The 12,821-nt window shown below is 34.1% G+C and overlaps 1 protein-coding gene across 2 annotated transcripts in view; it reads right to left on the bottom strand.

Moving 5' to 3' along the window:
- LOC118181399 (lachesin-like) overlaps window positions 1-12,821 on the bottom strand; it is a 1,014,793-nt gene that overhangs the window by 117,777 nt on the left and 884,195 nt on the right. For both annotated transcript variants that reach the window (XM_085811099.1, XM_085811100.1), the window contains exon 6: window positions 2,532-2,702. In XM_085811099.1, the coding sequence (XP_085667225.1) occupies window positions 2,532-2,702 (171 nt within the window). The remainder of the gene's footprint in view (window positions 1-2,531; window positions 2,703-12,821) is intronic.

Below are 12,821 nucleotides of genomic sequence, written 5' to 3'. Positions count from 1 at the left end.
AGTGTATATTCTAGAATTATTTTAATGGATAACACGTACGAGAATGTACATTATGTATTTTTATAAAAACAAACAAATACTAAATAATGTAAAAGTAGGAAAATCTCATTTCATTTAATTACTTTTTATTCTTCCTACCTGCGTAGAAGTGACTTATAGTAGTTAAATGAAGCGAGGGCATTCTCATTTGAATTAATTAAGTAGTTTATTGATTAAGCGATTTAGAATAAAAATAAATTTTATTTTAATGACTTCATGAGTGATTTTGTTTGCTTTCGAGATTAGTATTGTAAGGGAAGTAAAATTAGCTATTTTGTATTAAAAATTATCAAAATTATTAAAAAAAATATTAAAATTTTTTAGTAAAAATTATTAAAAGTAGCGTATTTTGTTTCCTGAATAATTTAATATCTGCCAGAAAACATTTTCATTATCAGCTTGAAGAAAAAGAAAAAATGTTTCCTTTATAATTAAATTATATAAGTGTTGCTTAAGTGAAACCGGAATTTTCACCTATAAAATCTTTCAAATGTTTACACTATTAAGTTTCGCAACTGATTAGTAATCATAGGAAAATCCCCAAGTATTTTTAAGTCTTCTTGCACAAAAAACATCATATGTTGTTGTTAAAAGACTGTCTGTAAAGCAGATGCTTTCTATCATACACATAAACTGACTTGCTTTTTAAGAAAAGATAATGTTTCTTCATAATTCACTGACAAATATAAATTTAAATATAATTGAGAACATGCCCTTTTACTAATCTCGCTTCCGGTAAACCCTTAATAAGATTATAAGTGATTTATCGCTGGAACAGAAATGTAAAACTTGTGTAAAATAACCTTTTATTTAAAACTAAGTAAGTTTCACAAAAGACACACCTGTTGCTTACAAATCAGCCAGCAATGATGGCAAGAACTCAACGCAAAATTTTAAAATCTAATCTCTATCTATATGTTAATTAGCCAAAGGGTACACAGAGTAATTTAAACGCAAAAGTTGCTTTTAAACTTACGCCGGCATAAAAGCACTATCGGCAAGTATAAAGCAATGACGAAGACCAGAACGCTTACCTTAGGATAACAAGCTAGTAACTTGGTCTTCAGAACTTCAGAAGAACGCGCTCTGTCTAAAAGATCTCAAAACCACACGCTAATTGATTTGTATTCTGGCAGAACACTCTTATGTTAAAGGATTTAGAGAACTCATGAGATTTCTGCAGATAATGAATATAAAATAATTCTTTTGTGGTAAACCTGGTATGTGCGAAATATAATTACTGTCATTTTCATTACATAAATCTGTTGCATTAAGTGCATTTTATTTCTATTTTATAATGTTTGTATTATACATAATGCTCTTATTACGTGGTTCCAGAATTACTACTTCGTAGATAATCAAGTTTGCGGTTTAGATATTTATTTATTTTTTTTTATCAAAGCATAGTAGGCAAATCAGAAATGACTGATTGATAGGCTGATCTTAAATTTCAATTAAGAGCATGCATTGCACTATTTAAAACAACTTCTATGGCCTGTATATAAATTAATTTAAATTACAAAAGTAATCAATTACTACAGCAAGCAATACAGTCACAATTTCTCTGAAAACCAAAGCAGTAAAATATGTCTAACAATAAAATGCTTATATTAAATGAGCCATTTGCTACTGTCTGAGAAATACTGACAGACTAAACAATATTTGGGAAAAATTAATTTTCAAATTTTAGTCCTAAATGTCAATTAAATATGAAAACCTATACTATAGATTATCTAGTCACACCAGAAATAACATTAATTTAAAAAATAATTTCCATTTAAAGAGCTATTAAATTTCAAACTTTAATTTTACGAGTTCCCCGTTTCAGTAATCTTAGATCTTCGTTAATTCAATTTCTATCAAGATACTCAAATTGTTATAAATCATATAATTAAGTAAATGCTTAAACATTATTGAGTATCATGCTAGGAAAATACACCAAACATTACGTTTTGGACTTAATTATTATATCTTGAAAGGCATTTTATAAATTAACGAACTTTTGAAGTGACACAAAATATGAAAATTAGTACAATTTATTGAATAATAAATCGGAATAAGGAATGTATTCGAATGAGAATTAACTAAAACATACGCTTCTAAATCATTAGTCAGCTTTAGAAAAGGATATATGTTAAATTTTTAAGACCACAAAATTGCAAAAAAGACAAAATGAAGCAGTTTTAATTTGATTAAATGTAAATTAAAAATTAATTTAAGAAAACAAAAATAAACTACAGCAACTCTTTGTTCAAACGAAAATTAATACATTTGAACATTTATTCATTTAATGTATTGTAAAATATAATTCAAAATCTTCTTCATTTTTGTAAGAAATTTAGGCTACATGTGAGAAATGAAAATATTTCAAATATCTGAAATAAACAGGAACTGAAATATGAAATGAATGTTCCTACTAGCTATTTTGTTTTCAAAGCCACATATACCATTGACGCCAATAGAGAAAGAAGAAAGTCACCTTCCGTCATTACCAAGTAATTTCTTGCCATGCCATGTGCCAAGAGGAATAGGCTGGTTGTCTTCCCTCCTCCAGGATATGTTAGGACTTGGATATCCTTTTGCTTTGCAAAGAAGGGTGACATTTGTTCCTTCTCGCGCTGTGATGTCTGTACTGCTCTCATTCATGATGATATCTGGAGGAACTAAGGGAACAAAATTTTTTTCTTGTATTACCAATTGTAGGAAGTAAATGAAAGCTTATTGACAAACTTCTTAGAACAGCATTTATGCAATAGTATGTTTCATCACTAAGTTTCAGGAATATCATAATGCTGCCTTTTTGGATTTTATTTGGTTCTTCCAATATTTTTTTAAAACTTTCTACTTAATTTTATGAGATTATTTTAGTTTTCTACTTTTAGATGTTTTTAAAATGGCTTGCATGCGATACTGACGATTTGAAACTGAAAAATTTCAACTTTTTTTTTTTTAGAAATTAGATATTTTCTTTCATAGAAGTTCTTTTCATAAATTGGTTAACACTGGTTCAAAGTTTTAGTTTTCACTTTTGCAGTTATGTAAGTATATGCGACTTATGCTAAGCATTAATTGTGGAGTAAAGGAATAAAGAAAGTTTTTTTATAAGTATATTACAATTTTGAAAGAAAGAAGTAGCAAAATTAAGAACGAGGCTACTTAGAATTGAAATTAAAAGTTTAATTTACATATATCCCCAACAAAAAATGCTATTCTCGTCTCAGGTAGTAACTTATAAAGTTTCGGTAGTTAAGTTTATTTTTTAACCCAAAGGTGCGGTAGCCCAGAACGACTATTTGTCTCAAATCGGCAATTTGTGGCGTTTCATTATAAAAGGTGAATCACTTTTTAAATTGTTGCAACCAAATATTATAGCCCTGTATTAATTTTAAAGCGATTAAATAATCATTAATCTGCATTAATGTACGTATGTTTCTCGCACTGTGAAAAAATGACGGTACCTAGACCCATCATATTTTGAGTAACGTAATCCTCCACCCAAACATGGGCACCTGGACGCCCGAATTTTGAATTTCGAATTTGTTTTATTATGTATTTCACATTTTATAAAACTTTAATGATTTTTTAATTAACAAACTCAACGATTTCAATGCGAGCAATAAAAACATTGTACGAAAAAAAAAAAAAAAAAAAAAAAAAAAAAAAGAAATGTATCTCTAGTGTGCGAGATTGTCCATCGGAAGTTCTTAAGATACGCTGTTTTGTGAAGAACATGATGTTAAACTCTGAAAAAATGCTTGTTTTGGGGTAATATACAATCTATAAGTTTCACATTTTATTTTTGTCTTAATTTATTTCATTATTGCATTCTTTAGAAATCTTGTTTTCACGCTTTCCGAAAGATAACTTATAGGTATGTGGATCGCAAGAAATTGCAACTTCGTGTATCACTCAATTATTTTACATGCATCATAATATTCGAAAAATTTAAGACTCGGTTTGTTGCATAGTAGAAAGTAAACTTAAGAACTTTCATTTGAAAAGCAGCCTAAAGCGACTTAGTGACATTACGCAGAGAAAATCCACTTCCTGAACCTTTCAGACATTTTGCATTCAAAACTTCTTATTTAAAGGTTAGCATTTTCATGATTTATGTTTTATGCAATAAAATTGGTTAGTGTTTATTTAAATAAATAAATGTTGCATTTATGCCATTGAGAGTTAATTGTGTCCTCTAAAAATTGCCCTCGTTTAAGATATTTAAGATAAACACATGTATCACATGTTGTTATTAAGGGTCTAAATGCATTATCTCTTGATCTAATCAAGCCATAACAAAATCTCGAAAATAATACCAATCTTCATTCCTCTTTTAAACAACGTTTCATACAGTAACAATGAATCTGTAATATATCAGCTAGATCAGTTTATAATGATTTATTATCGTAATTCTGCGAATCATGAGAATGTCACTACATACATAAAATGTACAAATTGGAAGCATTTAAAAATAAAAATTTTACGCAATTAAAGCATCTTCTCGTTTTGGGTGTGCTTTATTGTTACTTACTCTCTTGATCAGAACGAGAGTCTTGATCAGTTTCATGAATTCATCATGGCCAAGCGTCTTGAACATTTTGTAGGTGGCAAGACAACATCAGCCGCTGTCTTAACTTTGGTTTAGGTCATTAATGAGAGGTTACGAAACCTAAGAGTCTTGTATAGTACCTTTCCTTCCTGTTGCAACTTATCGAGAGAAATTTCGGCTCAATAGGTTCGTTTTTGCGTACTTATCAACACACCCGACTAGCAGCTTAAAGATTCGTGGATTTTTTTTTTATTATTTATTTATTATTATTTTTTTTTATTATTTTACCATTCCGTACAAACTGTCTCCCTAAACTTACATCAAGTAATTAAAGCAAATCCGATTCAAATCTCACGATTGGATGAATGGCGGGTTCAGTAAAAAAATACATGCAGTATTTGATAGTAATTGCGCATTTAGTAATCTTCTAGGAATGTATAAAATCATTTACATTTTAGGACATTTTAAACTTTGGATTGCAAAAGGATTCTCTTTAATAAGCTTTTTAATTTCTTTTATACTGAATAAGATTAATTAATGCGTCTGTTTTTTTTTTTTTTTTGTTAGGAATATATTGTTTCCGATGCACTCGTTTGTAAATGGTTCAGTTCTTTCTTCTTCCTTATAAAATTAAAGAAACTGATAATAAGATATGCAACGAATAATGAGTCCTTTACAACTACTGCCTATTGTTTTACTCTAAAATATAATTTTAACAGAAGATCTGTTTTCAATAATATAATAAACGAAGAATAGTTGCATTTTCTTGAGTTCTGGGAATGATTCCTTAATACGTTAATTGTCTCTTAGAACATATATCAAAGGTTTCATGTCATGACCCGAGGAAGGCCAGAATCAGCCTTCAAAAAAATTGACAGGCAATGCGTTATTGCCGTGCAGTATTTGTTACCTAATGACCCCACCTTTATTTAATCCCGAACTGCCTTGAAAGGATACTATTTGAGATATTATGGTCATGTTTGCCAAACGATGTCACCCGTGAGCAAATAACGATGTTTATTTCTGCTTTGTTAGTGAAAGGCTTAGGCTTGTTTTCTCTGCGGCTGCGCTATAAAACGTCGCATGATCTAGCTAAAAGCATGTTTAAAGCTCAACCGCCCATACCATCCTACATATATCTATATCTTTCAGGACTAGAGATATCTCTACAGAACAACACCCCCCTTAAGTGTCACTTTTGACAGGCACAATATATATAGAGAGAGAGGGCGAAATGTAGTGTGAGATAAATCGTAAAATCGTGCGCTTGGTTAAGGCACTGAATTGTTGCCATGTATTTTACCGTTAGGTTTCGGATATCAATGTTACTAGGATGTATTCGCTTGCTTGCACGAGAAAGTGGCGATAGTACAGCAGTCAGTCATTGCTAAGATCAGACGTTGCTGCCATGCGATCTTGGTTGAGTAGAAGCGCCATTTTTATTTCAGCTTCAGGAGGAAGCCTTAGAGTGCCCTATTTAGATATTACTCGCTATGCTTACCAATAGATGTAACTGTGAAGGCGGCCGCCCAGCTGAAATAGTGGTTAGTGACGATGACAACCTTACCAATGGGCCCAGGTTTGAAAGAAGAAGAATGGTGGATGTTTTTAAGCGAAAAGTATCTTCACGAAAAGAGGCACTCAAAATACACGACGATCTGAAAGTCGTCTTGAGACGTTGGTGGCAAGGGAAAATGAATGGAGATCTTCGGACAGCCCTCCGAGAAGTTCTCTCTCACGACTGGGACTGAAGCTTAACAGCTAGCTAAGTTCAGGAATACCTAAATCACCTGCTGGCCTAGCTTATACCAGTACCTACGAACATAGGCCGTTGTTTTTATGTTCGATCAACACATCGAACATAAGATGAAAACTGATTGACATAAAATTACAACCATCACTGTATATGGATAGACATCAAAATACTGCAGCGCTCGGTAAAGAAATAGAAGTGTAGGGTACTTTTATCAGTTTTGAACGAGTAATTTTTATATTAACTTGTCAAGAGAGCAAAATATTATTGTAAATCTCAGTGACATTTAGAAATTTCCATCACCAATTTTATGTTCGTTTAAGAAAAAAAAAATGACGCGAAAATATTTCTATCTACATTTTTTTATAACTTTCGAAATGAAATGATAAAGGATTAAAAATACATTAAACAACATACTCCTGCCCTCGTGAAATGAAACAAGAATACGGAGCAGGAATAAATAGCAGTTACTTCTTCCATTAAAATTAATTTAAATTAAGAAACAGCATGAGCATTCAGAACATAAAATATGTTTACTTACATAATTGTCATTTTGATAATTAATTTGCAATTCTCATAATGTTTAGGAGACGAAAAAACAAGAAATTTTATTATTCATTTACGAGGTAGAAAACCTCGTGCACTTAAATAAAACATGTGAAATTTCTATATGTCACGATACCCATAAAATTTCAAATGGCAGAAAACGGCATTTTTCCGAAAGTTTAAAAATTTATCACATTACCATTTTCTTCTAGAAAGAAATTCTTAGATGTTTTAAATCAAAAATATTATTTATACATATAATACGAGCTGCAAATAAATTTGAATTACGAATACTGAAATAAAAATACGAATTTCTTACTGAAATAAAAATACGAATTCTCGATAATTCATTTTACGTCTTTAAACTATTAATAACAACATGCACATATTTAAGATGGTGAGTGTTTAATGTTAATAATTAATTTTAAAATTCGCTCTTTGTCCTCATATTTAGAAATAATTTTTTTTTTTCTTTTCTTTTTTTTTTTTTTTTTTTTCATGAAAGGTGATGTGTGCGGAAGTGAAAGTAGAAATGATTATTTAGTCTCAGTCTTTCATCACGGATTTTAGCGATTAAAAGCAAGAATGAGAGTTTTAAGGCACCCTGAAACTATTTGCGTCATATTTAATTTACCAAATTCTCAACTGCTTTGCAGATTTATTGTGATATTTTATACTGCATAAGATTAGTTAATGTAGTCTTCTTATTTTTCTCTAGGAAGATTTTCAACACTTCTGACATAAATATTCCCTGACTAATGTATTTCCCTGACTGAAACATTTCATAATTAAATTTCTGTTTGATTGGTAGAATGTAGCCCATATAAACTGGGAGTTTCACTTTTTCATTTTTATAGTAGGAAGAAAAAGCTGGCAGTTTTAATGCATTTTATGTATCTTTTTGTCCATTTAAACGTTCTCAAAAACTAACTGTATAAGGTATATTCTCCCTCCTTTCTGCATGCCTTCGGGGTGTAACGGAAGCACACTCGGCGCGTATTTGAGAGGTCCAGGTATGAGAGGTATAATCGATTAGTGTTTGGCGTTCAAGTCTGCGGTAAGCGAAAATGGTAACCTAGCTATGTGGGTTTCCTGGAATTGTGCGGGTTCTGAGAATTGTCCCTTTCGACGTCAAGTCCCGCGTAGCCGAAATATAATGTGATTAGGACTTTAACATCAAGTGGGTCACTCAAGTTGCCTATGATACTTCAGATGACCTGCACTTTCTTTCTTTCGTTTCCACAGACAGCGAGGCAGCCGGTTCACTGGGTAGTTAGCATATCGGCCAGGTAACCCAGCTGACGGAAATAACTTGAACATAACACACTTATATATACATATTGTGCTCAAGACGAGTGCTGGTGGCAGTGCAAACAAATGCTGGACGAGACGACAGTGCAGTGATGGAAGAAGGGTGCATTGCGGGTGAGAAGAACAATTTCAGTTACATATTTATGGATAGGTGGTTACAAAAGACATCCTCAACGTGAACAATAAATGAGTACAATGCAATATATGAGCAATTAACAAAGTGACTGATAAAACAGTAAAAGTAATATCTAAAATACGGCTAAATACTAAATAGCAATACTAAAAATAATAAGAAGTAAAATACTAAAAAGCGAAATAATACATAAAATAAAAAAATTAAAACAGTGAAAACAATACATAAAATAAGGCAAAATACATAATTCAAGGTTCATAATTCAGGGTTTAAAATTGAAGAAGATAAGTATATACAGGGAATAAGAAAAGCCGAATAAGCTAACTTAAGATAAAATTAGTTCATTACAGGTACAGAGTACACAGGGGCTGTGCTGGTGAGGAGGATGGCAGCTGAGAATTACTCCAGCCTGTCTGAGATTTTGCGTGCAATATTTATGCAATCGAATACGCGTTTCAATGCATTGCGATTTTTCGAAGTAGCTTCGGCCCATGCATGGATGTGGTTTGCTACTGGTTGCCTAAGATGATATTTAGCGGCCTCTCTGTAAGCGAACAGATAGTGGTCCGGATCTCCTACCATCCCGCATGAGCAATGGTCGTTTTCGCGTAGTCTGAAGCGATGCAGGTAAGTCATGGAGGGACCATGTCCTGCTAGAAACTGAGTGAAGTGAGACAAGCCACTTTTTAGAAGCCGACAAACTTTTGGAAAAAATCTGTGAACTGTTGTGCCGGTGGTCTCTGTCTCCCACAGATGTTGCCAACATTTGAATAATTCTCTCTCGAGCTCAGCTTTTTTGAACGAGCCCGTGAGAGGCACGTCAAGTGTGCGAACGGGGGGATCAGTTGCTGCTCTTTTGGCTATTGCATCTGGAATTTCATTACCCAGTATTCCGGTGTGGGCAGGTACCCACTGGAGTTCAGGCCTATGAGGGGCACATATTGCTGCACCACACATCCTAACTCTTAAGTTACGTCACAGCTAGCTGTATGATTCGTATGATCCACACAACAAAATGATTGTTTCCTCAGACTTGGTCTTTTGAGATGATTGTGATTCTAAGCATTCCTCCGTGCGTCCTTGTCCCATCAATTATCTATTCGCACATTAGCTTTTCATTTAACTCCCCAATTTCTTGGCAAGATAATCTGCAGTCGCAAAAGCTACAGTTCTCCCGCAATCCAAAATGCGAACTGGCTGGGTTCAGTTCTTCTTTCACGATGCATAATTAGACGTTCTTCGTAAACAAATGTATTTAGATTTCACAGTTGAGCAAACATAGCTTCAGTACGAAAGCTCCTCCTTTCTCTTCTCTTTGACTGCGTTTCGACGGCATTACTTGTGTCTGTGATGTTCAACCATGCTGTTTGCATTATGTAAATTTGAAGTTTGCCGGATTCTTCTTTAATGATGCTAGGGATTTAATGACCTATAGTTTCCATTAGTAGAGGTTTGCCGGGAATTTCGGTTGCGCAAAGACACTTGCTTGTACATCCGAAGGTTTTCATTTTAGCCACCAATTAAACCAGTCGTCAACATAATGTTAAATTATATCAGCAGCTTTATTGTTCTGTATACTGCGAAAAAAAAATCTTTTAAACCTCAATTTAAGCAAAATGTTCCAGAAAAATAAATAATTTGCTTTCAGCGTTTAGAGTGACAGAATAAGTGTTTGGATAAGAATGAATTCAGCAATTTTATTGTACTCTGTAGAGTCAATAGTTTTTTTTTTTTTTTTTTTTTTTTTTTTTTTTTAAAGGAGCCGTGAAAAATATTTCTCAAATACGTGCCGAGTGTGCTACCGTTACACAATGGAGGTATGCTGGAAGGAGAGAGAAAATACCCCTTAAAAACTTATTAGTATTCAATTCTAGGTACGAAAAAACTCGCTGTCATATTAGAACAAGCTTAGATGTTTCTATACATTAGTGATCTAGACGATATCTTCATATAAACCAGCAAATGAATGCACCTTTAGAGCATTATAAAGGTGCAATAGTAAAAGTATTGTAGTATAAAATGGACTAATACAAGTTTCTTCGGAAAATGAAAGCTGTCACTTAGAGTTTTCATCAATGTACGGATACCACAAACACGTAAAATTACATAAAACTGCTAAATATAAATTAAAAAAAAAATAAATAAACAGAGATGTTTATAGGCAATTTTTGGTTTCCTAAATGATATGAACTGAAGTTCAAATTTTTTTATGAATTCCACAGAAATGAAACAGCTGTTTCTCAGATTGTTCCAATTAAACGGCAGTCACATAATACACAATAGTAAAAGGAATTTTTTCTATAAGAACATAATATGCAATGGAAAATGTGGAATGAAGTAACTGTATTTAGAAATTACAGTACATTTAAGCGGAAACGGAAAGGTCGTATTAGAAGTTTGATATTAGTTTTTTAATGAACACAAATTTTTATCTTCAAATCCAATTTTTCTAAGCTTTCATATGAAAAAAATCAGAGAAAATATATTTTAAATTGTATTTAACTTGGAATCTAAATTCTAACAACCAAAACCCATCAAAATTTTTATAAAGATTTTTACTGCAATCTACTGCAAGATTGGTGAATTTAAAAATTTTATAACGTGTAGAGCATTTAATGCTAACTTTCACACATTAACAGATTTTTGAAAATATTCCGGAAAGTATCGTGCCCATTGTGCCATTTTCATTTCATAACTGCAAGTATTAACCTCGAAATTCCAGTAACGTAAATATATTTTACCTCAGGCTGCAAACTTTATTATTTATTTCAATACTCTACACTAAAATAACAATTAAGCATTATGTATTAAACATAATGGTGACACTGATATAGGAGTATTTTTAAGCAATGAATTTAAGGTGCTTGTGTCATTAAGACTACCATTAAATCCACATTTCTTCTTTGTATAGAAAATATCTGACTCAGTGCTCTGTTCTATACACTGGTGTGCAAAAATTAAGGACGAAGTCGAAAAATTAGCGTATCAGCTGAACGAAGAGGCAAAGCGGACAGAAAGACCAATCAGGAGATTAAGTAAGGTGATATACGGTAGCACATGCGCAGATTTGCAGGTAGACGTAATGGGGGAGTGTCTGAGTAGTATAAAGCATGTTGTCGGTGTAAGATCAGTATTTCTGGCAAAGAGATTGCACGCCGTATAGCAGTTAAAATCACACCGAGTTGCTGCCTCAGCGAGAAATGGCGAATAATCAATTTGTTAGGCGACATCTGGATGCTTTTACCCGAGGTCGAATCATTGGGAAGTTGGAGGAAGGCCGCAGTGTGACAAGTGTGGCTGCAGAGTTCGGAATTGCTCACAGCATCGTTTCACGACTTTGGAGACAATTTCAAACTACAGGAACAGCTATCCGGGGGTTTAGTATTGGTCGTCCACGAGGAACCACACCCGCAGATGACCGGTATATTGCCTTACAGGCCAGAAGAAACAGGCGGCAGACAGCGGGAGAAATCGCTAGATACACGACACAGGCGACTGGACGACCGATATCGCGTTTTACCGTGGCCAGAAGACTGCACGGTGGTGGTCTGTTTGCACGATGCCCTGTACGGTGTGTACCTCTAACGCCTGCCCATCGGAGAAGGCGTTCTCTGTGGTGCCGGGAACACCGGAATTGGAGAGACAATGAATGGGGACGAGTACTCTTTACAGATGAGAGCAGATTCAGTCTGAGTAGCGATTCTCATCGCATACTCATCTGGAGAGAGCGGGGAAGCTGCAATCATCCCTCGAACATCATTGAAAGTGATGGAGGTATGGAGATGGCGGTGTTCTCGTTTGGGGAGGCATCATGTTTGGTAGTCGTACACAATTTCACATCTTCGACGCAGGTTCAGTCAACGGGACCCGTTATTGTAACGAGATTCTTCTTCCATATGTGCATCTTTTTAGAGGCGCTATGGGTCCGCAGTTCCTTTTCATGGACGACAATGCACCATGTCATCGCACAGTAGCTGCCGAACAGCTCTTAGAGAGTGAGGATATTGAACGTATGGATTGGCCGGCACGATCTCCGGATCTCAATCCCATCGGCAGATGCTTGGCAGATGCTAGGCAGACGCTTGGCAGCTCGTACCTTACCACCAGTAATGATTTCGGAGCTTCGATTGGCGCTGCAAGACGAATGGACAGCAATGCCTCAACAACTCATTGACACCCTCATTCTTAGGATGGCAGACGCTGTGAAACCTGTCTAGCAGTCAGGGGAGATCATATCCCCTATTAAAGACGGATGTTTCTTGCTGGACACCCATCACAGGGATGTTTCGGCCTTCAGTCGCATTGCGCTCCATGCTACTGTTTCAATAAAACTTCTTTTTATCCCTCTGATTTCTCTTTTAGTAAGTGTTGCTTACATTACTCATGTCCTTACGTATTGGGGATCTTACGATACTAAATGTGTTGATTTGGAAAGCTTTTGTACAAAGTTATATTGAAAAAACCGCCTCTGTCCTTAATTTTTGCACACCAGT

This window comes from Stegodyphus dumicola, chromosome 2 (assembly GCF_044657685.1).
Source record: "Stegodyphus dumicola isolate Sdum_Otavi_A_Nest chromosome 2, ASM4465768v1".
Classification (NCBI taxonomy): Eukaryota; Metazoa; Arthropoda; class Arachnida; order Araneae; family Eresidae; genus Stegodyphus; species Stegodyphus dumicola.
This window is presented reverse-complemented; position numbering and strand designations above follow the sequence as displayed.